At 49.0% G+C, this 22,011-nt stretch overlaps 2 protein-coding genes and 1 long non-coding RNA gene across 8 annotated transcripts in view; 1 reads left to right on the top strand and 2 right to left on the bottom strand.

Moving 5' to 3' along the window:
* Positions 1-1,343: 1,343 nt before the first annotated feature.
* Positions 1,344-12,843, top strand: LRRC36 (leucine rich repeat containing 36). 5 transcript variants are annotated; one of them, XM_035336450.1, is made up of 10 exons: positions 1,348-1,520; positions 2,598-2,767; positions 4,023-4,096; positions 5,190-5,648; positions 6,133-6,347; positions 7,872-8,037; positions 8,272-8,438; positions 10,574-10,685; positions 11,694-11,808; positions 12,428-12,843. In XM_035336450.1, exons 3-10 carry the CDS (start codon positions 4,033-4,035, stop codon positions 12,627-12,629), a joined length of 1,500 nt encoding a protein of 499 aa, XP_035192341.1. In that variant the 5' UTR covers positions 1,348-1,520; positions 2,598-2,767; positions 4,023-4,032; the 3' UTR covers positions 12,630-12,843. The 5 variants fall into 5 exon arrangements, with proteins under 5 accessions (XP_035192340.1, XP_035192339.1, XP_035192341.1 ...); XM_035336453.1 differs by lacking the exon at positions 2,598-2,767; XM_035336451.1 differs by lacking the exon at positions 1,348-1,520 and having other exon boundaries at positions 2,440-2,767.
* LOC118172519 lies at positions 11,782-16,302 on the bottom strand. 2 transcript variants are annotated; one of them, XR_004753743.1, is made up of 3 exons: positions 16,179-16,302; positions 12,393-12,623; positions 11,782-11,917 (listed from the first exon to the last, which is right to left on the bottom strand). It is a non-coding gene; the product is annotated as an uncharacterized LOC118172519 (long non-coding RNA). The 2 variants fall into 2 exon arrangements; XR_004753744.1 differs by having other exon boundaries at positions 12,488-12,623.
* A 2,958-nt stretch (positions 16,303-19,260) lies between these two features.
* Positions 19,261-22,011, bottom strand: part of TPPP3 (tubulin polymerization promoting protein family member 3) — a 3,783-nt gene continuing 1,032 nt past the window's right edge. Inside the window, exons 2-4 of the mRNA XM_035336907.1 lie at positions 21,113-21,304; positions 20,208-20,361; positions 19,261-20,063 (exon numbers count right to left, since the gene is read on the bottom strand). Of these exons, the coding sequence (XP_035192798.1) occupies positions 19,875-20,063; positions 20,208-20,361; positions 21,113-21,300 (531 nt within the window). The 5' untranslated portion in view covers positions 21,301-21,304 and the 3' untranslated portion in view covers positions 19,261-19,874. The remainder of the gene's footprint in view (positions 20,064-20,207; positions 20,362-21,112; positions 21,305-22,011) is intronic.

Here is a 22,011-nt window from a genome sequence, read left to right as displayed (position 1 = left end):
TCTGGTTCCTTCAAAAGAAAAGGAAAACATATCAAGAGGCAAGAATGAACCTGTGAATTTCCATTGTACTTTGCATTTAATTTCCCTTCTGTGGAAGCATCCATACCATATGTTTTTAAGCAGCTCATCAAAAAATAAAGTATAGGGCAAATGCACAAGAACATTACATTCTTATTCATTTGCACATGCATGTTCCTTAGTTAATACGGATCTGGGGTTGTGAGAAGTCAACAAATCACATGCTTTTACATAATAAAATACTTACAGTTAAACCTTAGAACAACCTGGTCTACAACTGAGATACGACACACGCCTTCTTTAAATTTTCAAATAAAATGAACTACATTTCAGGCAGAAAACTTCTTGATTGTTACAATTTATATTAGGGTTTGAACCAGCTCCAGCTTAGTAAGCTACAGTAATTTTGTTATGACAAGACAGTAATAAAACATAAATAAATGCTTGTACACCCTCCCACACTACTCCAAGCAGCAGGAAGGAAACACAGTTATTGGTCTGCGGCCAATTGTTTCTTGTTGTTGTATCACACTGAGCTGTGGATTAGTCTGTGGCTTACAAAAACAGAAGAGCCAATTCAAGCCTGAAAACAAAACAGCCTGCGCTCCGTAGCCACAGTAGCTAGCCTGAAAAGCCAAGGAGACAGTGTTTGTGTTGACAATGAAGGATGCGATTCTTGCAGCAGGAACAAGTGGGGGAAGATAGGTGGTATTTTTAGGCTATTTCTCATTCAAGCGGCTACAGACAGGGAGTCAAAAGGAAATCTGGAAAAGGATGAGGAAAAATATAACTGTTAATGAACGTAAGAACTGTAGCTTCTTGAGAGAGCTGCAAAGCAAAGCTGAGGTGAAGGTGCTGGTGGTGGTCACCGTGGCAATGCTGCAGAACCACAGTTATGCTGGCCTCAAAGTGCTCTTAGCCACGGCTTTTTCACAGGTGTTCTCAGCTTTGTAACACTGATACCACCTGGCAAGTTCAAAACAAATCACATATTTGCAGAGAAAACATGAAAAATCTGGTCAAGCAAGAAAGATGAAAACTAGTTTTAAAAAGTGACCAAAATCTGGGAATTTCTAAGGCTCATTCCCAGCATTTAGGGGCAGAAGAAGACAGCATGCACACAGCTGCTCCCAGCTCCCTCGTGAGGGCTTTGATGGCCAGCAGGATCTCAGGCCGATCTAGCTCGCTAAACCAGCAAGAAGTGATCCATTTGGGGTGCTGCTATAGGATTTTTCCCCACCCCATCTTTCCCCAGCACACCGCCTCCCCGCTGCCGGCCCCTCTCAGGCCGCTTCCTCCAGCCAGCCCCCGATGCCCCCGGGCCGAGGACTGTGCCCCCGGCCCCCCACAGGCAGCCCCGGCGCCGGCTGAGGGAAGCGGAGCCTCCCCCGGCCCTGCCCCTACCATGGCGGCCGCGCCTCAGCCGGCGGTGCCGGGCAACGGCCGGGAGGGCAACGGGCGAGGCCTGCGGCGGGAGCCGCCGTGTCCCGGGCTCGAGGCAGGTACCGGCCGGGCGCTGAGGGGAAACCGGGCAGCTGGCGGGCTGGGGGTCGGGGCGTGAGGGGCTTGGAGCCCAGCGGTACCCCCTTGTGCCGTGGTGCGGCAAATAGGGGGCCGGGAGTGCCGGCATGTAGGGCTGCAGGGGTGCCATGTCCGTGGGACGCCAGCTCTTGGTGCTCAACAAAACCGGGTGCTGAGCCTGGGGCTACCATGGCTAACCACAAGATAGGTGCACGCAAAGAACTCTGAAGTACCACTTGTACTATAAAGCACGATAAAGAGTCCACCCAAAATATAAAGGGACCCCAGAGTAAAAGGCAGTTATCTGTACAGAGCTGCGTGTCAGTTTCCTTTCAATTTCCTCGATTATTGCTGAAAATAGTGGTTTAAACATCACCTGGTGGTGGCACTGTTTTTTTCCCAATGGCGTTGCATATTCCAAACTCAGAAGTGATTCAGGAACAAGGACTCTCGATTTTATTTGAGTCAATGAATATCTCCTTAGACACTATCAGCGTTTCTACATCTGGTGATCACATCCCATTTAAATTCACTGTTTTACTTTCAAACTGCATGCTGCTGCTCTTCTAATACTAAGATGCATGTGCTCTGGAGAGGCTCAGTTTTAAAATCAGTTGTCATGAGTGACTTCAGGGTGCATTCTACCAACATTTAATATTTTTCTGACCTCTGTGACAGCCACAGCAGAAGGGAGGTTCAGCTGTGAGGTTCCCTGTAATGCCACCCGTTGGAAAGGGGAGGGTGGTGATTTATCTTAAAAACAGATTAACACAATGGTAATTTGATAGATTTTTCTAATCACGTTCTGTTCATACCATTTCTCTTAGATAAAATAGAAGATGAGAAGCAAGGGTGAGGAATAATAATAACAAGAACAAAAAATAGAATATAATATCTCATTACCTGACTAATCATCATAAACATGCAATATTTTTAGTTTTCACAAATAAAAAAACAAACATGGGGGGGGTAGGAGGGAATTTTAAGAAGGGCTTTAGATAAAGACGCCACTCTAAGCTACGAGGAAGAACTCAGAGTAGCTCACCTTTACTTTTCAGCTGAATGAATCATGTTTTAGAAATTCAGAGGAAACAAAACACAACCAAGTAAAACCAGTGAGACAAAGAAACCCACACATTCCCCTCCAGCATCCCTCTCCTCAACTGGTCTAGGAGTATGCTGGGGAAATGAGCTGATCTCATGGGTTACACCTGCATGCACAGAGCTGGTGAGTTACTAGAAATGCAATTTAAACAGCTGCTGCTGCTTCACAAATGTAACTAGAAAACAGGTTGGAAATGTTGCTACAACCATCATTTGAATAGTTTGTACCAATTCAGCAAGCAAACAAAAAAATCAATCTGTGGATTTTTTCAAGGCCTTTAATGTAATTGTATTCACTAATGCTAAACAATGGCAGATAACATAAAAAAATCCTTTGGGATTATGAATAACTCTACTGATAAATTAATAGGCAGGAGTTAATAATTAATTTATAATAAATAAGTAAATGTATGAAACAATAACCCCATTCTGGGACTGTTTCACACCTCACCAATAGGAATGGATCTGTCTAATATGTTTTTCGGTTCCCCTGTTATCAGATCTATGCATTATTACTGGAAGTCTCAGCTATCATGAAGACAACTTTTTTAATATCTTTCTAGGTAGCAATTTAGCCAGTGGAAGCTGCTGCTGAGGCAGATTTTATGTGTCAAGTTTTTGATTTCAGGGTTGCCAGTTTCTCTGTTGTCCTCTCCCAGTAGGGCTGCCAGCAGAAAAGTGACAACTCTAGTGATGCACTGTTGGATGCTTTTAGAAGACAGATGTTCCAGGGAGGGTGAAGGAAGGGCTGCCAGACTATATTTTAGCAGAAGTTGGAAAAGAGGAAAGTGTTTTTTTTTTTTTTTTTTTTTTTTCTGAAAAATAGAACACAGGGATAATTTATTATAGTCTATAAACAATTATTTTATAAATATGTTATTATAACTTTATATGATGTGTGATTATATATAATTCTATTAATAATTATTTAATATATACACTTTTATTCGTTACTTGTTCCTGACACCCACTGGTTTCATAGAAAATTGGGAGTTATGGTGAGGTCAAAATTTCTCCATTAGCTTAACTGTGAACAAGATAGGAACAAGTCAGCCAAACCTAGTTCTGTTTACTGCTGAGGGACCAGCCACTCTTTTGTGTTCAAAACAACCATTATTCATGTCAGAAGATGGAGTGAAAAAGAGAAGTTTGGTTTTGTGTAGCAGTGGCTTTGAAGTTTAGCATTTGTCTTAATTGTGGGGGTTGTACATACATCCAGGCATGATGTGTCTTCAACTGTGTTCTCATGTGCCAGGGTACAATGTGGAAGTAAAGAGTCAAATCGTGTTATCCACCAGCTTCTACTGGTCTGACTCATGTTTTATACCTGACTCCACTTAAAATTCCATTAAATCAACTGTCTTATGTTGCTGCTCTAGGGAGAATATAATGAAGAGCCACGCAGTAAGCAGAAGGATGTCTTCAGTATCTAATGACGTCGGCACAAAAACTGGTACTTTTTGTTGTATAATCAGTACAGCAAGATTTTGACACTGAGAATGTTTTAGTCAAGGCTGGATTTCTTGTGTATGGTTAATTCAGGGTAGTCCTGTGCTCTGTGTTATACAGGAGGCTGGATGGTCACTGTTGTCCTCTCTGGTTTGAATCCTTTCACAGTTTAAAAGCTTTGCTATCAGACAGATTCTGTGTTTAAACAGTGCCTATGCTATGAGCTTTACCGATATTTAGCTAAACATTTCACACTGTAAATCTTTAGAGAATGCATCTGTGCTCACTTGGGGTTTGATCCCAAACTAGACTGGTGGGATTTCTCGTTCTTGTTGTATTCTGAAGGACAGTCACTTGGAAAATACAAACAAAAAGGAGATAAAGCATCGAAGGAACCTAAAGTTTAGGGAAGTCTTGAATCCTGGTGGGTAACTGTGCTGTCTGGGGTTACTCTCACAGCTAGTAGAAAGGAAGCTCATGGAGATTTGGAAAGGACTGAGGTCTGCCTGCCTGTCCCATGCTAGGGAGATTTTACTGCTAGGGAAAGGTCCTATCTTTATCATCATGTGTTATCTCCATGGTCAGACCAACTCTTTATTTTTTTTTCTTTTTTTCTTTTTTCAATCTCTCCTGAAAAAACATTCTCACTGCTTCCAGTGATTTCCCTTCTAATGCACATCAAGCCACAAGGAGCTAACTTAATGTGTTTTCCCAATTTCTACACTGGAGACCAGCTCAGGTTGAATTTTCCAAGTGAGTTTCAGCCTAATGGTGGCTAATTGAGTGTTCCCTTTCTGCATATGGCATATTGACATATAGAAATGACTTTTCTACACTGATTCCAGCAATCCTAAAACCCTAAAATCGATGTGCTTTTGGCAGTCTATTGAGTGTTCATTCTGTTGCACTCCTGAATCTTAGCAGTAGGATACAGCAGCAGCCAAAGTCGTACTGTGGATACAGGTGTTATTAAGAGGTCTAGTTTCTTCCTCTTATCTAAGTTTGGAAGGAAAACACAAGTCAAAATATGCTTTATGTGACTGCGTTGCAGTGTTTAGTTTTATTCTTCACACTGTAATGTTTTTACTTCTTTCCAGACCAATCATCATGTCCACAACTGCGTTCATCCCTGCACACCCCAGAGAAAATGAGAGCAGGAGGTCTGCATGTGGTCTTCTCAGATAGTAAAACTTCCAACTCCTCCCCAGAGACGGACACAATTCAGAAGTCTAGCATCTCTGAACTTAGCCAGGATATTTCTTCTACAAAGAGATTGAATTTGAGTGACACAAATACAAATAACTCAAATAAGTCATCCAGAGATGCCAGGCTAAGCAATTTTGATGATTTTTACCACGTCTCTGTGACCTCTTCTCCTCAGCATGGGCACCCTGTCCAGAAACCCCAGAGTGGCAAGAGGAATGAGGACCATAGGGATTATGGTGGGAGGCTTCCTACAGAAATGAAAACGTCTTCGCAGACTGCCAGTGGCAGTACACTCACACAGCTCACTGAGACAGAAATTAAGCACAGAAGTCCTTTAAACATCAAGTCAGGTAAAAAAAAAAAAAAAAAAAAAAAAAAAGTACCTGTGAGAGGCTGCTTCTTTCCTAATCTCAGACTATTATCAAGTTGTTGTCATGTATTTCATTTCTAAAATCTGTGGTCAATAGATGAATTTTAGGACTCTTCTAAGTGAAATGCACACTTCTATCCAGTTTATTGACACACTGTCAAAACCCCAGATCCTTGATGGCATTTGGATGACTAATTTATGCTGAAATCAATAAGACATTGGTGTTTAAAAGGGATAATCCCCTATATGCTTTTGAAAATGTGTGTTTCGGTGTCCTTTGTGAAGATGTGGTCCTCTATAGTCAAACTGCTGCTGTGTCAGTCACTTCATAGAGGAGACAAGGAAAAAAGGTTAGAGAAAGTGTATCTGCTTTGCTCTTCTCTTTCCCACAGGTCTGAATACCCTCATGCATCTAATCCATAGCTCTGCCCAACTAGCCAGTCATATTTCTACTTTATTTGCAGGCTTCAGAGATGCAACTTCATTATCAGCTGAAGTGTTACTGGAGAACTTGAAGTCCATAATGACAAAATCAGCCATGCTATCTTCAGTACCGGGGAAGGTCAGAGAACCTGCAGCTCACAGGTCCTCCAGCCCAGCTAGAGTGGAATATAAGCGAAGTGAGACCCTGCATTCCCCAATATCTCCTAATCATTGCTTCAAAGATTCTCACAAGGAGGCAGGTTTTGTATTACTTGTCATTGTTGCTCTTCACAAATACATACGTGTAAATTGAGATGCTCATGGTAATCTCCTAGTATAAAGATGTTCTGTGCAGATAATACGGAATAGCTTCTGCGTCTTTAAAAGCCAGTAGCACAAAACCATCTAAAACCATCCACTGCTGCTCTAGCAGTCTAAAAGCAGTTGAAGTTTGTAGAGCCAGTGTTGGCAGTACTGTGATAATTTTTCAGCAAGCAGTCTGTACAGTTGTCCTGAGCACCTCTAACTGACCTTAGGATATTACCAAAGAGCACTCTCAATCTGCAGCGATTTACAGCCACTATGATGGGACGTGCATCTTATTTTCCTGTGTGCATGTGAAGTAGAGAAGCCACAATGAACAAAGTAGTGCCCTAGCGTCTCTGCTGCGTTCACTGCTCATCCTCCCCCCAGCTACTTCAGGCTGACGTAAGTTAGGAGCCTCTAGGCTGCTTCAGCAGCACATAGTGTGGGGCCTGCACAAGGATCAACAATCAAACATTAGCCACTGAAGAGCAGAGAGAATTATAACGAGAACCATTTTTTTTTCACAGTGAAGTAAGAATGAGACAGTAGGTCTTCTGTCTCTCAGCATCCCAGGTTAAGGGGAGACATCTACCTTCTATACATTTATACAGGTCATTTCCTGTATTCAGTACAGGAATAACAGGCAGGAATATAGGACAAGCATCAAACGGGCCTGATGAGGTGATCTCTTCAATCTTAAACTGTTTATGCTTCAGAGCATACAGGCAGACATTTTACATAACCATTTGCCCCATCCCTTCGTGGTATACATTATACAAGCCTCTGAGCACCTGTCCTTTAGCTCTTGGCTTGTATGGACTCTCATTTGTGTCCTGTTCGTCCCATTCACATGGGATTCCCTGGGACAAATCCTCTGCTGCATCATCACTAGCTTTGCATTTACCATTCAGTTGGCTGCAGAGACAATTTTATCCATTTGTCCATGTATGTCTTCAGTTTGTTTTCAGTGCCATAGGATGTTGAAAAGAAACATAAAACTGTGATAATGAACTATATAAATGTCACTGCCATAAATTATAATAACAGGCACCCACTTGGCTACAGGAACTGAAGGCACATGCAGTGGGAGAGGCTGCCTATCTCTGACAGAGCCTAGGGACAGCAGTAATTCTGAAAAAGGGGTTTCAGGACAGAGAACATGAATTTTCAGTGTGATGTTACTGCACAGGGAGTGAATGTTACTCTTGTTTGTATACATGGGTAGGAGAGACAGCAAGTGTTAAGTCTAGGGGCACTACTGAAAAACTGTACAAAATTCAGGTTCACTGGTGATCATTTGTGTATGCGTTCACATAAACTCAGCTTCATCCTGTGCCTCTAATTTGTTTGTGCCCAGTTGGAAAAGTGCAGGCATAAACACCTGTTAAGCGTGTCCAGCTAAGGCAGGAGGTGCTAGCAGATATACTGCAGACATTAGCTGAGAAAGTAAATAGCTTTGGCTTTTTCTCATTAGTCTTCTTCCAGTGAGCTAAGTAATGATACTGCTGTCACAGAAGGTCAGAGTGCCACTGGAAGTGAAAAAGAGTCCAAGGTTACAGCTGTCCTCCAGCAGCTCCTGAAGCTGGTGGATTGTCACTGGAACGGGCCTGGATCTCTCCTGGTTAACAAGGATTTTCTTGGTAAGCTTTTCATATATATGCAAACATTTCATCTTAAACATTTTTCTGCTTTCTCTCAATCTGTGCTTAAAGTCAGGAATGTATTTCACCATACCACTTTACATTTTGTTTTTTTGCTATTGACTGCAAGTCTGATATTCTGGGACCTTGTTCTACTCTTTCCCTAGTAGAATGTTATGTATGAAAACACCATCGTTTTCAGATTTTTGTTGAAATCTTTTTGTATCTCTGTAGTTCCTGCCCAAAACTTGCTTTTCCATCTTGTGGCTTGTACTGCTCCACAGCAGGATGCTCATCTGACAGCTGGACACTGCTCTTCAGTCTTATCTAAAAACAATCCCAAAGTCCAAAGGACTCAGCTTAAATATACTCAACAATTCGATAGAATGGATTCTGCTGCGGTATGTGGTTTTAGTTCTCTTTCTTTGTCAGTGTACTAATGGAAATTCAGTAAGAAAATGACCTTATCACGAACTTTTAATGAGGATAACTTCCTTGTAATAATTAAATTGTGAAAGGATTAATCACCTGATTTAATTATATTGAGAAAAGACATCTTCCAGTAGGATTTCCAGTCATGCATTCTGAATGCTCCTTATATTTGGGATCAACAGGCTGATTCTTCTGCGAAGTATCAGATTTGTGGCACCTTGAAATAAGAGCACTTCCTTAACACCTGCCTTGAGCCAGGGCAGTGGAGGTTCCCCACAAGGTCTCTGCTCTCCCTGACGTTTTTCTTAGTAGAAGTTTGTTGAGACTCAAATATTTTGGTTGCAAGTATCTCCAGTTCAGTGAATTGATATCTCCTGGCAAGACTTTTGTATGAAAATCTCTGAGTGGCTGCAGTTAGGGCTTTGGGCTTGCTCTAGTTTTTCTGAGATAGCAGTGAAGTCCTGATATGTTTTCTCCTTGAGGCTGGGGTGAATAAGGGTGGAAAGCACACGGTAGTCCTCTTGTCCTTAGCAAGGCAGGTCAGGAGCGTTTTCTCCTCACAGGTGCTGGGATCAACCAACACCTTCTTGCTCATCCTGCTTGTAATTGTAATTCTTGCCCCCATTTCCCCATTTCTAGCATTATTTATCTAACAGTGTCTGTGCTGGTCGGGCAGCTGCCACGGAGAGGAGCTGTTTGGCTGCATACTGGCTTCTTCTGGTTCCCAAGAAAACAAGCAAACAAACATTCATCATCCTGCCTCTGCAGGCCTATTTCTACTGACTTTTGTCTCATGTCCAACCCAGAAAAGATGTGAGCCTGTCTACTCTGCAGCAAGACTTCTAGCAACAGTTTTAGCTTATCATCCTCCATGTAGGGCCAAGTGCCATGGTTGCTCGAATTACTACATTTCCCAGATGTTGCACATGTATTTCAGCTGTGGGTTTGTTTTACTCAATATGATCTTATCGCAGCCTGTCACAGACAGGATGAGTCCTGGTCCCCTACACCGCCTCTAGCAGTGCTCTTGCTCCCTTCCTCAGGATGGATTTAACAAACGTGTGGCCATGAGATGCAACAAAACAAATTAATGTCTTGATCCAATGGAAGACTGGTCTTTCTTTCTCAGTGGATCTTACTCTAACACACTGAGACAGCAAATGAGATGACTGGGTTCAATAAGATATCCATTCTTATGGAAGTTCAGAATCTGTGCGGTCCGCCTAGAGAAGAGCCCCGGCTCATCCGTTGTGATGTTGACCCATGCTGAGTTCTTAATTGTTCTCAAAGCTCTGTCCCAGTAGGGCAAAAAATGCTAATTTATGAGGGCAGAAAGAAGAGAGCTCAAATAATAGGACTTTATTTTGATTTTGTAATTTACTTTGAGGTCTACTGGCTAAAAATCCCAGGAAAAACCAGAACAGCCATGTCAAATGACTTTCTCAAGACCACCAGCTAAACCCGTGGCAATAATGTGAGCAGGAGGATGCCAGGTTTTTCCTTCCTTTGCTCCACAGCCTCAAACTTGTACTCCTTGAGACTAAAATGCATAGCATGGGGATAGCATTGCAGATGCTGCAAGGATAAGTTTAAATCCAAACCTAAAATCTGTTTCCAATCAGTTCTCAAAAAAAAAAAAAAAAAAAAAGAAAAAAAAAAGAAATCCATAGAAACATTTCTGTTTAGATTTGTTTTCTGACATCACCTAAGCTCCCTGCCAAAATGCCTGGATATCTTTTTGTGTTTCAGATGTTACTGTTTGTTTAGGTTATTCTTGTACACCTATGCTTTGAAAGTCGCTTTTTTCTTTAGCGCGTTCCAAACAAATACTTCAAAGCACTGACATAAGGGTTCACTTAAATTCATGCCATGTTGCACTCATTGTCATTATCGCTCTTCAGAGGGCTCAGCAGCATCGCTGGAAAGGCTTCTAGGAACTTACGGAGTAATGGCAAAACTGCAGAAGAGGGCTTCATTTCTCTTAACAGTAACTTGATTCAGCAACCCTTTGTGGTTTTTTTGTATTGTATTCTGTTGCTTTGTTTTTGTCTTTTGTTGCTGTTTGTTTTATCTTGTCTTGTCACAACTGGAATATCTGCTGCAGCAGCAAGGAAAAGGGCTGGTGGAAAGTCATGTCTCAGCTTCCACGTTGCACGAGATGGATCACACTGCTGCTTCGAGTTATCACATCCAAAGGAACCAAGCATCCATGTACGGTAGGTCCAAACGACTTACCTTTAATTTCTTGTGAGTAATGTGACTGTTCAAATTACTTTTGTTTTCTGCTTCCAGGTAAGCTCACAATGATTATGAAGAGGAAGGAATGCAACTGGGGTCTTCTCGTAGGCTGCTGTATAACATACTCTTTTAGAAGCCATCTGGGCTATGGTACATCAAGTAAATGGTGGCTGCTGTGGCCTTACAGGGCTCACAAGAACGGTCACAATGCAACCATTCATGCATTATGCCAGTACCAGCTATGCCATATATGCCTTCTCTAGGAGCTTTTATGCACCATGCAGTAAGAATAAGATGACTGTAATGTAACAAGGAAACACATCATCGGATGGATTCCTTGACTGCTGACAGACCAGCACAAGCTTCCCCACCAACTGAAGATGATCTGATATTTTCAGTCTGCCCTAGCCCTACAGACAAACTGACAGTGGTCCAAGCCTTAATCTCCATTTGTCCAGCACTTTAGTGGCCAGTATACATGGTGACAGCTGCTATGTAATCGGAGATAGCCTCACAAGTTTAAGCATCTGTTGTGAGCTGCCCCGTAGCAGTGGCCATACAGTTCTGTGCCCTGGATGCTGCAGGGTCTCTGCAGGATGTGCTTTAGCCAGTCCTTCAGCCCTGAGTTTTAAAGGCTTTGTGTAACAAAGGACCACAACCCTTCACAGGCTGCTGTGGTCATTTTTGTTTGGTGTAACCCCCAGCCCCTGGATCCCACATTCCCCTTTGTCTTCCAGAACAGCCCTTCCTGTTAGAGCCATGCTCAGTACAGTAGTACATCAAAAAAGTTTTGATCCAAAAATGTGCCTAGAACAGGTTCAACTTAGGGTTTGAACATAAGAGATGATAATAGTAACTGTGGCTGTTATTAATATTGCTCATAGTAACTTATTCTGTTACGCATTAGCATCGAGAATTGCTTTATTAAAAATGTGTTTACCAGCTTTTGGTGATTTTGCTCAGACCTCTCACTGTGTTTCCTTAAGATGAGTTGCTTTGGAAAAATAACCAGCTGAGTACCCAGGTGGAATTCCTAAGACTGGAAGTGAAACAACTTACCGGACTCCAGGAGATGGTGGCTCTTCTGCAGGAGAGCCAGAGGTAGGGGCTGGCCTCAGGTACGGAACAAGCCGTGTCACAACAGGAGGTGGCACCTGTGTCCCAGCAGAACTCCTCCAGTCCTAGTTCATGTGTGCTTATTGTAGTACCCCTGCACTGGTGGCAAATTCAGGAATTCAGGGCTTTGACACATGAGCAAGTTATTCTGAGGTTACACACTTTTAAGCCAAGATATGAAAGTGCCAGTTCAATGAGAGGAAAGTCAGGGATATTCTGAAACTGCTTTTTTTTTAAGAAAAAGTATCACTGGTCAAAATTGGAGACCAGAGTCTTTGTCTTTTGCAATCATAGTACTCTGCTAGGCAGCTTCCAGCTGTTTTAGCACAAGCTCCCAATCTCTGCGACACAGTTTGAATGGTTCCTGTCGGTTATAAATCATTGTAAGCCAGTTAGGCATGAAATCTTAAAATGAGTCATAGCTGTGGTTGTGGTTGTCTTGAAACACAGAGCTTTAAGTACAACTGTCAACTTTTTTCATGTGAATTTGAATAAATGGAAATCAGTATATCAGTTTTGGAAAAATGTTCCTAACCATAGCAGGTTCCCTCTAATGAATGCATGCTCACCATTTTAATATTTTTTCTGCAACAATCTTTCCCAGGTCTTTAGTGTCCACAAACAACTTCCTGCTGCAACAGCTGAGTAAAGGAAACAGTCATACTGTTCACAAAACACCTCTTCCTTCTGAGAAATGCACCAGTCGTGAGACATCATCCCCACTAGAAAGAACTGCGTCGGTACCATCAGTATACAGCTCTAGCCAGTACTGGAGTTCAGAGCAATTATGCAATTGTCCTCTGTAAAGGGAACAAAACAGACATTAAATATGGATTGTGTTCATTTTTAGATTGTATGAAATCTCTTGCTGCATTTAAAGCTGGTGAATCTAATCCTTGCTTTGGTCAATTTCTCAGCATCTTCCTGCTCCTATCTTCCCCTGTCTTCTTCTGCCACGTTGATTACATTAACAAAAAGTGGGGATGACTCCTGTATAATAAAATTTTATCTGAGATCGTGCTGTGCTGGGAGGATGGTAATTTAGTTAATTCAATTCACTCGAAAATGGTACTGAATCAATATTCCAGCATAGTGCTGGCAACGTGTGGCTGGTGATGAAGTATCGCATGTCACATTGATATTCAAACCAGCATCTCAGGGCACTGACTGCAAACACTTGAAGTCCCAGTCCCAGGGTTAGATTTATATCTCAGGAAGTCATTGACCCACCAGGATACAAGCTGTTCTCTGAATCTTGTCTGAACACAATTTACTGTTGGAACACACTGTCTGTCAGTCTCACAGTGAAATGGAAAAGTACCGAGGAAGGCAGGGCAGGTACAACTAGACAAGGAAGCTGTTTTGCCTGGCATGAGGCCGAGGATCTGCTCTGAGTGCAGTGCACTCAGCAGAGGGATGCTCAGTGAGGGTGGAGTGAGCCCTGTCCTGCATTGCCACCACCCGCAGCTCACATGCATGTCCAAGTGCATGCACTATTGTTTTTTTTTACTGCATTCCTCTTCAAGTGTATTCCAGTGTGAGCTGCCACACAGAATAGCAGCATTTCTTGGAACAGCAACATCTGTAAGTTCTTCCTTGTTCTCCTCCTACACAGGGACAAAGGGCAAGGTCTTGCTGGGCTTACTGGGAAACGCTGCCTCACTCTTCTGGGTCTGAACCTATGTCCTTGAGGATGATCATTCCTCAGCAGTATCTCTGGCCAAATCATTCATCCCAGAGAAAAAAAGAACTCTCAGAAGAGCCGGACCCCTAGTCCCAGGCACACAACTTGCTGTTAAAAGTGTGAAGCCCTTCTTTTAGCACAGGCGTGGCCCCAGGTGATTTTAGATCAGCCTAGAAACTTTCTAGGGAAGTAACCCTGTGGCAGAGAAATAGCTTGTACTGAAGAAATGTAAGGTCCTGTTTTGGTAACGTCCCACCTGGCTTGCATTACCCTTTCCATTGTTGTGGTTAAGCCACACTCTTTCTTGCTGCCCAGTCTGGTGAGGCATTTTCAGGAAAACACTGTTTTTGCATCTATAAAAAGTGAATACCAGGTTCAGTAGAAGCAAAATAAGGAGCAGACATTTCCCTAACGTTATCCAGGGTCACTCACAATTAGTAGGGGCTTTATCTCATTTCCAGAAGAAGCCCAGATCCAGAAGCAGACTCCTACAGAAGCCGCTGTACGTGTTAGAGGGACTGCTTCAGGCACATACAGGGGTAGGTACCACCAGTGGGGTCAGCATAGCTGGAAAAAAAAAAAAATCCAAACAATTTTAGGCAGTAAATGTGATAGTACAGACAGGATGTGTTCGTGTCAAAACACGAGCTCCTTTCAATCAGGGGAGATAGAAATCACACAAAAGAGAAGACTGAAGAGCGGTAGGAGACTAAAGCAAAGCTGTGATGAAGGCAGAAACCCTTCTGTGCCAGCTGTGCCCTCATCTTTGAATCAGGAGCAATTGCCAGCCAACAAGTCACTGGTACAACCACTGCGTTACCAGGCAGGCGAAGTGAACAGCAGCACGTTTTAGCTGTGCGTGTCAAGCAGCATCTGACGAATGCCTTGTGGTTGCTCTGAGTAGCTGGAGGAAGTCTCGCAGAGCAGCGCCGGGGCATGCAGGCTGGTGCAGGCTGTGGCCAGGGCTGTTGCTGTTGGGCCACAACCACCCTGTGCAGGGGGACCGGAGCAGGACCACCGTCACTTTGTACCTGTAGCGACTGACGAGCTCTCAGACTGCTGCCATCAAGAGTTTGCCTCATACCCGAAGCGGCTACGCGGCAAGGCAAGGCTGCGGAGCTGTGTTCATGCTGTAACCCCTGCTACCTCTGCTGTGCAGTTCATCAAAGCAGCACGCAAATTTTCCAGGACAGAGCTCACTCTGGCATTCCCACAGGGCTTCAGCGGTGCCAAGAGGCCCGGAAATTTACGGAGAGGGAGTAGCTTGTGTCTCGCTGCCAGACACTGATAATTTCTCTTGGCCTCAGTTTCTGATTTATTTACATGAACTTAATGACGCCCTAGCAAGGAACCCAGGAAGGCTTCAGATCAAACACAGGCTGACTTCATTTAATTTAAATCATAAGCTTCCCATCATTAGCCACATTACCCACTGGATCTTTGCTTCCCAAAGGAATCCACTGGATCCCCCAGTGAAGAAGGTCATTCCTGTGCATGCCGGGGTGCTATCAAACCAAAAGCACATGGTCTCTCTATAAATCACAATCAGTTTTGGTGAAATGTCCACAAAAAAAAAGTGGATTCGGTTGCTTCCCTTGATAGCTCATCCAGTGATTAAAATTAGCATAATCTATAAAAAGTTGTGCCTTATTTCCAGCTAGAGTCTTTCTAACTTTCCATCTTCTGCTGCTAAATAGAAGGCATATGGGTTGTTTCTGTATTAGGCCACCATAAAGCAAGTTTTTAAGGAGTTCTTTGGAGGGGAAGATCTTGTCTTTCCTTGCCTTTCTTGTTGACACGCAGCCCAGCTCCTGATGCCCATTAAAGCAGGAAGATAACTTATACAAGGCATTCTTTTTTATTTTTTATCCTGAGTTAAACCTGGAACATCCACGGGTGGTGCTGTACGCACTGGATGTTGCTGGTGGTGCTGGAGAAAATGATTTTGATTGTTGGACATTTCTGTGAAGGGTGCCTGGGTCAACCAGACGCAACCAGCTGGTAGGATTTGCCTTGCAGAGCTGCAGAGAGGAAGGCCACTCCGTCCCCACCCTACAGAGGCACTTTTCCCCGTGGAAACGAAGAGCTGGGGCATGCAGCAGGGCCTCGTAGCCCAGGGACCTGCCTGCTGCACGCCAGGAAGAGTCTCGGGTTAATTTGAGCATGAGATGGGGTGCGAGGTCCGAGGTGTGGGATGCAGGGATCGGGGCCAAGGGGAAGGAGCAAATGGAAAGGAGAAAAGGGCTTTGGTGCCTGGGGCCTCGATCAATGCAAGCAGCATAAATCCTGGCTGGGACACCTTCCGCCCGCTGGCTCCTCCACTGCAAGGGAATTACGTGCTGGCTCTGGAGCGTCTTTCTTGACCTGGTGTGGAGCCAGCCTCAGAGCAAACACTTGGCCAGCGCAGATTCATTAACGCGGGGAAATGGCTGCGAGCCTTTGCTTAGGCTGTGTCACTTTCCATCACAGAAAGCAGGCCCGCAACCAACGTCTGGGGTCTCTGCTGTCTCAGCACCATGCTGACACCCCTTCAGGCTTCGTGGGGAGAGCAGCCAGAGCCCCTGCTCCCAGGGGACCCCCTCGCTAACCCAGCTTGCTGCAGGGCACCTGCTGACCCTGTCACCTCGCTGTCCCCCCATCTGCTGCCTCCAGGGGCAGACGCTGCCTTTACCTTTGCCCAGCTCCGGGAGGTTCCCTGCAGCCCAAGGCTTGCTGAGGCTCCTCTGGTCCCATCTGCAGCAGATTGACCTCTACCATCCATTTGGCATCAGGCACACACCTGCTGAGAGCCCACCAGCTCACTGATAAGGGGTTAAATGGTGTTGGCCCTACAGTTGATCCCTGAGGAACATGAACCACCAGCATCAGTTGGCCTTTGTGCTGCTGGTCAGGCTGAGCCTGGTGCCCCAACCAGTTTTCCATCTAACATCCAGTCCCTGTCTCTCCTGGAGGAAACCAAGCCAAAGGCCTTGCCAAGTCCAGATGAACAGCCCCTGACCTTCCCTTGTCCACCCAGTCAACTGCTTTGTTGTAGAAGGCAGTGGGGTTGTTCGGGTCCTCCATGTGTCCAGAAACAGCTTCCAGGAGCGTTTCCTCCACCACCTTTTAAGGAACTAAGGGGTCATTCTCCAGATCCTCCTCCTTGCCCTTTCTGAAGTAGGATTTGGCATTTGCGTCCTTACAATCATCAGAAATCTCTCCAATCACCAGGACCTTTACCAGATTTTAGACTGGGGCCTCGTAATAGCATTGGCCAGCCCACTCCTCACCAAGCTGACCATCCCATTGACAATCCTGATCTTGTCCCACCTTGTCTGGCAGAGCCTGTCCTTTACCCGCAGTCCTCCTTCCTCACAGGGGGTCTTGTGGTCATGGGCACCACCAAGAGCTTACTCCCAGCTCTGCAGGAACATCCCGGGCTGTCGGTCCTTGCTCCCACCAGGCCGTGCTGGGAGCTATCAGGAGTATCGCCCTCTGGGACTTTTTTGCTCAATCCTTGCTCATTTCTCAGCAGAATGCATTCCTCCTGTAGCTTTTAATTTCCCTCCTCCTTATAGCCTCAGGTCAGATTTTTCCTGTCTGCAGTAGTCACGAAGGCTGGTGTTTGAGGGGAGTTGTCTGAGACATGGTCCTTGTGCTTCTCCCCGTGAGGCCGTGGCTCCACATGGCTGCAGCCATGCACGGGGCCTGCACGATGCACCCGTAGAGCAGGTCAGGGCTGCAGCTTTCACACGGCTTCTTCTGAAGGGCCGTGACCATCTCCTGCAGGATGAATGGGGTGAGCTTTGTACACTCACACTCAGCCAACAGCTCTCCCAGGAGAGCTCATATCTAAAAATCATTCTGGTTTTGGTGAAGACCCAACTCAGCATCTCGTAGTTCCCAGGACGCCATTTCCATCACTTCGGGGGAAGGCTGACTTCTTTTCAGATCTCTCTTAGATCCGGCTGGGTCTTTTCCAGCACTCATTCCCCTGGGGCTGCTTTGGCAGGACCGTGCCTCCAGCTGGGTGGGGTGGTCGGGCCGTGGGGCCATCCCTGTCCCCACCGCCCAGCCCCATTCCCACCCAGCCTCGCAGACACTGGAGCAGCCTCCTTGGGAACACGGAGATGTCTGGAGGGGAAATGTCTGGAGTAAGCTGGAGAACAAGCAGTGGAGAACATGCGGAGGCACTGGGGTGGTAAGGAGCACCTGTAAACCAAGAGGTCTGTGGGCACACAAAGGAGCTACCAACCTTGGTGTGATTCCTGCAACCCCACCAGGAGCTGCAGAGAAGCCACCTCCAAGCAGGGTTGGAGTGAGCAATGTGGTGGAGCAGGGGGAAGCCCCACGGCCCCTGCCCACCAGCTGAGCAGTGAGGGCTCCACTCCCCAGGCTTCCCATCAAACTTACGGTGTTAGCTCCTGTAATTGAGGGCCCGTCACCCTCCTCGCTGATTGTGGGTGCTCAGCAGCTGCTACGTGGACAGCTGAGCTGCTGCTGGGCGAGGAACAGCTGCTGCCCACCAGTGTCACGGCTCTGTTGGTGGGCACAGGGGCGGCACAGCTGCTGCAAGCCTATGACCAGGCAGAAATCCCCCTCCTGGTCTCGATTTCCCAGTATCAAAAGCATGTCAGATCCCTGTGCCAGAGACTGAGCTTGGAGCAAACGAAGCACTTCTGCCCCTCAGGAAGAGGCTGTGATCAGATCAACACTCTGACGTGCTGTTCAGTGCCCAGGAACCCAGCACCCCACTCCCAGGAAAGCCTTGGGCATCCCCAGCTCCATTGTGCTGAGAGGGGCAGGGCGAGGGATGCTGTGCATCCGTCCTGACCTCCGAACTCCCTGTCATGCACAGCCAAGGAGGGGAGGGGAGAAGAGTTTGGGCACCTGAGCTGCACCTCGGTCTCCAGCCTGCTGCGGTGCAGCCCTGAGGGCACCTCCCCGGTGTCCCTGGGGTCCCACAGCTCCCAGAGCCTCCCTATGGGGTCCTCCCCCCTTGCTCCACCACCAGCTCTTGTCCTGGATCAGTCCCATGGGGCCAGGCCGCTCACCTCATCACAAAATGTTCCTCGCCAAATCCTCCAGCTGTGTGCCAGGGGACTGGGGTGGCACTTGGTGCCGATCCCCAGGGAATGCAGCTCAGCCCAGCCCCGGGCATTTCACACCTCCTTTTTGCAGCTGGGCAACGGGGTCAGCAAAGGGACAAAGCCCCTAGGGAGGGGGATAGTGAGGAGCGTTTTGGGGCACAGAGAGCCCCACCATCCCTCTGGCCTGCTCAAAGGAGGAACAAACACCCCCAGCCCATCACGGAGCCGGGCAGCGATGCTGCAGGGAGCCCAGCAGCAGCCAGCCAGCCTCCCGCTCCGCCTGCGCTTTGAAAAGCATCTGAATGGGATGCAGAAGGACGGAGCTGGCACGGAGCCGAGCAGCGAGCCCCGCACACACCCAAGGCACGTCCCCGGTGGCTGGGGCAGCCGCGATGCCGCAGCCACGGGTGCTGAGGGTGGCAGCGCCCAGCCCCGAGCACCCGCCCAAGCCCCGAGCGCGGCCGGTTCCCAGGGAACGTTACCAGGAACCCGCGTGTTTGGTTGCAAACAGAGCGGGAGCCGGAGCCAGGCGCTGTGTTTGTGCCTGCGGTTGCTCAGGCAACTCGGGGCCAGCCAGGAATCGAGCCCCGGGGCCAAGCCAAGCCGCAGGCAGCAGCAGCAGGCGGGCAGGCGGACGGACAGATGGACAGACGGGCTGTCGCCGAACACAACCAGAGCCGAGGCCTCAGTGCGGAGGGGGCTTTATTGCAGAGCCGGGTCACAGCGCGGGGCTGCAGCACCCCTTGGTTCAGGCTTCTTGAAGGCAGTGGGAGCCCACGTGGGTGAAAATCTGGGGACTTGGGGACCTTTGGTGGTGGCCGGGGAACACGGAGCGGGGTGCGGGCCAGGTCCCCTGGGCCAGCCCCATCCCAGGAGCAGCCCAGCGGCTCCAGGCCATGGGTACCCCTGTGGGGGTGAAGGAAAGCGAAGGCTGTGGTGTCAGCAGGGGAAGGCAGGTCCCCAGCAGGGCTGCTGGGTTGGGGACAGGCTGTGGTCCCCGCTGAGACTGGCAGGGAGGGTGCCCCGGGGCCAGGGCTGAGGTAGGGAAGGTGTCGGTGCCAGCGGGGCACCCCGAGGAGCAGCGCAGCAGCAGGGGCAGGGGGGTCACAGCACAAGGGACGGACGTGGCGCTGGGGCAGAGCCCGGCCACTTCTCGATCGCATCCAACATCCCGCCAGCCTGGGGCCGGCCCCAGCGCAGCCTCCCGGGCCCCACGGCACGCAGGAACGTCCCGAGGCTGACATGGCCAAAGGCCGGCGCGCAGGGACCGGGGCGGTGGGCACCAGGGGCAGCCGTCCCTACTTCTTCACTTTGGCATCGTAGGTGCCCGCGTTCTTGTAGGCACTGACGTAGCCGCTGTTGTCCACGATGTTCTCCCGCCCGCTCTTCCCCTTGCCCTTGCCCGTCTCGTCGAAGCGCTCCTTGTGGGAGCCCGTGTACTTGGAGGTGTCCGTCAGCCTCTCCACGGCACCCACGGTCTTGGCTTTCTGTGGTGGGGAGAGGGGCAGAGGGAGTCAGACACCATCCCCGTCCCCACGTGAGCCCACGGGGACCCTGTGCCGCCCCAGACCCAGGGCCATGGGGCTCCCCGTGCTCCCACCCTGACCTGCCCTCCTCCTGCTGGCACTCACCGTGACGCCCACATTAATGGGCTCCTTCCCTGCCACCAGCTGGCAGATGGCTTCAAACGCCTCCTCTTTGCTCTTGTCCTTAAACCTCTTCTGGGCCAGCTCCTCCAGGGCCTTCTTGAACTCCTCGTAGTTGATGACACGAGCTGTCTTCCCCCTGCAAGCACCAAGCCGGGATGCCCTAAGCACTTCCTCACGTCGTGCCTACAATCAGCGCTGCTGGTCCAGCTGCAGGGGCTGCACTGCACCAGGGAGACCCCAAATTTCTCTTCTACCAGCCCAGGGTTCCTCAGCCTCCCCTGAAATGCAGCTGGGCTGCTCCAGGAGCTGGACAGTCCCATGCTCTCAAAGTCCCCAGTGCCCGATATAACTGGGACTTGGGTGCTGGTGGCAGGAGCACAGAGCTCTCCTGCCACGTCCTTGCCTGCCCCTTGGCCACTGAACACACCCAGGTGCTCAGAGCCCTCTTGGTTTGCACCAGGGAACCAGGGGGTGTCCGGACAGTGAGTGGGGAGGGAGCTGCTTCCCCACCCATGGTGCAGCATCGGCTGTCACCGTGTCCTCAAAATCAGCCCCAGTGCCCCTGCTCATCCCCCTGGTCACCCAGCTCCGGGCTGTGCCGCATCCCACAGGACAGCCCCGAGCATCCTTCCCTGCTCCCATATGGTGAGATGGCCAGCTGGCAGCCCACCTTGACACCCCTGTGACACCAAAATCTGAGCTTCCCACCCCAAAAACCTGCACTAATTTATTTCCAGGTCCTTCAAAAGCAGCCCTGAAGGCAGGACACCCCAAGGCAGCTCCTGATGCACCGTGGTGGATGGCCTGGGGAGGACAACACCTCCCCGGGGACCACGGCGCCCAGGCCTCACCGCACGGCTGGAGACCCCGAAATCCAGGTCACTTACTTCACCTTGGAGAAGACAATGTCCACGTCGGTGCCGGTGACGCTTTTGCCGTCGGTGACTTTGCAGTCTTTGCACAGCTTGGCCCAGTTCTTCCCGTTCATCTCTTGCCCGGTGGCCTTGGTGTCGCCGTAGATGGCGAACTTGCGGAAGCTCTCTTCCAGGGACGCCATCTCCGTGCTCCCGGCCATGGGGCTGCGGGGCGGGGGGCAGAGGGGCCCCGTTACCGCCCGGCCACGGGCAGGGGGAGCAGCAGCCGCAGGGCTCTGCCCAAGCCCGTGCCTCCCACGCTGTCACGGGTGCCAACAGCCCTCGGGGCGATGAAAGCCCCCGAGTGGGGCCGCCAGCCCCGGGGGCTGCCGACGCCCACCATCCACCCCCGGGGGAACAGCGCCGGGGCCGCCCCGCTGCCCGCACCCAGCCCCGGGGCCGCGCCGCATCCCCCCGCCTCCGCTGCCTGGCGGCTGTTGCTAGGGAGCGGCTGTGCCCCTAGCAACCGTTGCTACGGGAGATGTTGTGCCCCTGGCGACCGTTGCTAAGGAGGGGTTGTGCGCCCTAGCGACGGTTGCTAGGGAGGGTTTGTGCCCCTAGCGACCGTTGCTAAGGGCAGGGCGGTGCCTCCTGGCGACCGTCGCTAAGGGCAGGGCCCCCCCGGGGTCAGCATCGCGGCCCCGCCGTGCCCCGGCAGCACCGGGGGGGCACAGGGGACGTACCGGGGGGGCACCGAGCCCCTGGGTGTGGCCAGCCCCAGACCCCTTTTGGGGTGTCCCAGGCCATTTGGGGGTGCAGACCCTTTTTCTGGGGGTGGGAGGGGGTCCCTGCCCCGGAGCTGCGCTGCTCGGCGCCCCCGCCCGCCCGGTCCCCGCGCCCCGGTCCCGGTCCCGGTCCCGCACTCACCTCCC

The sequence above is a fragment of the Oxyura jamaicensis genome, chromosome 11 (genome assembly GCF_011077185.1).
Source record: "Oxyura jamaicensis isolate SHBP4307 breed ruddy duck chromosome 11, BPBGC_Ojam_1.0, whole genome shotgun sequence".
Taxonomy (NCBI): Eukaryota; Metazoa; Chordata; class Aves; order Anseriformes; family Anatidae; genus Oxyura; species Oxyura jamaicensis.
The sequence above is the reverse complement of the archived record's forward strand: the minus strand, read 5'-3'. Positions and strand labels throughout refer to the sequence as shown.

Coding starts and splice junctions, on each gene's coding strand:
- LRRC36 (XM_035336448.1), top strand. CDS start 1,424: ATGGCGGCCGCGCCTCAGCCGGCGGTGCCGGGCAACGGCCGGGAGGGC. Junction 6,348..7,871: donor TCAAAGATTCTCACAAGGAG/GCAGGTTTTGTA, acceptor TTTTCTCATTAG/TCTTCTTCCAGTGAGCTAAG. Junction 8,038..8,271: donor GGTTAACAAGGATTTTCTTG/GTAAGCTTTTCA, acceptor GTATCTCTGTAG/TTCCTGCCCAAAACTTGCTT.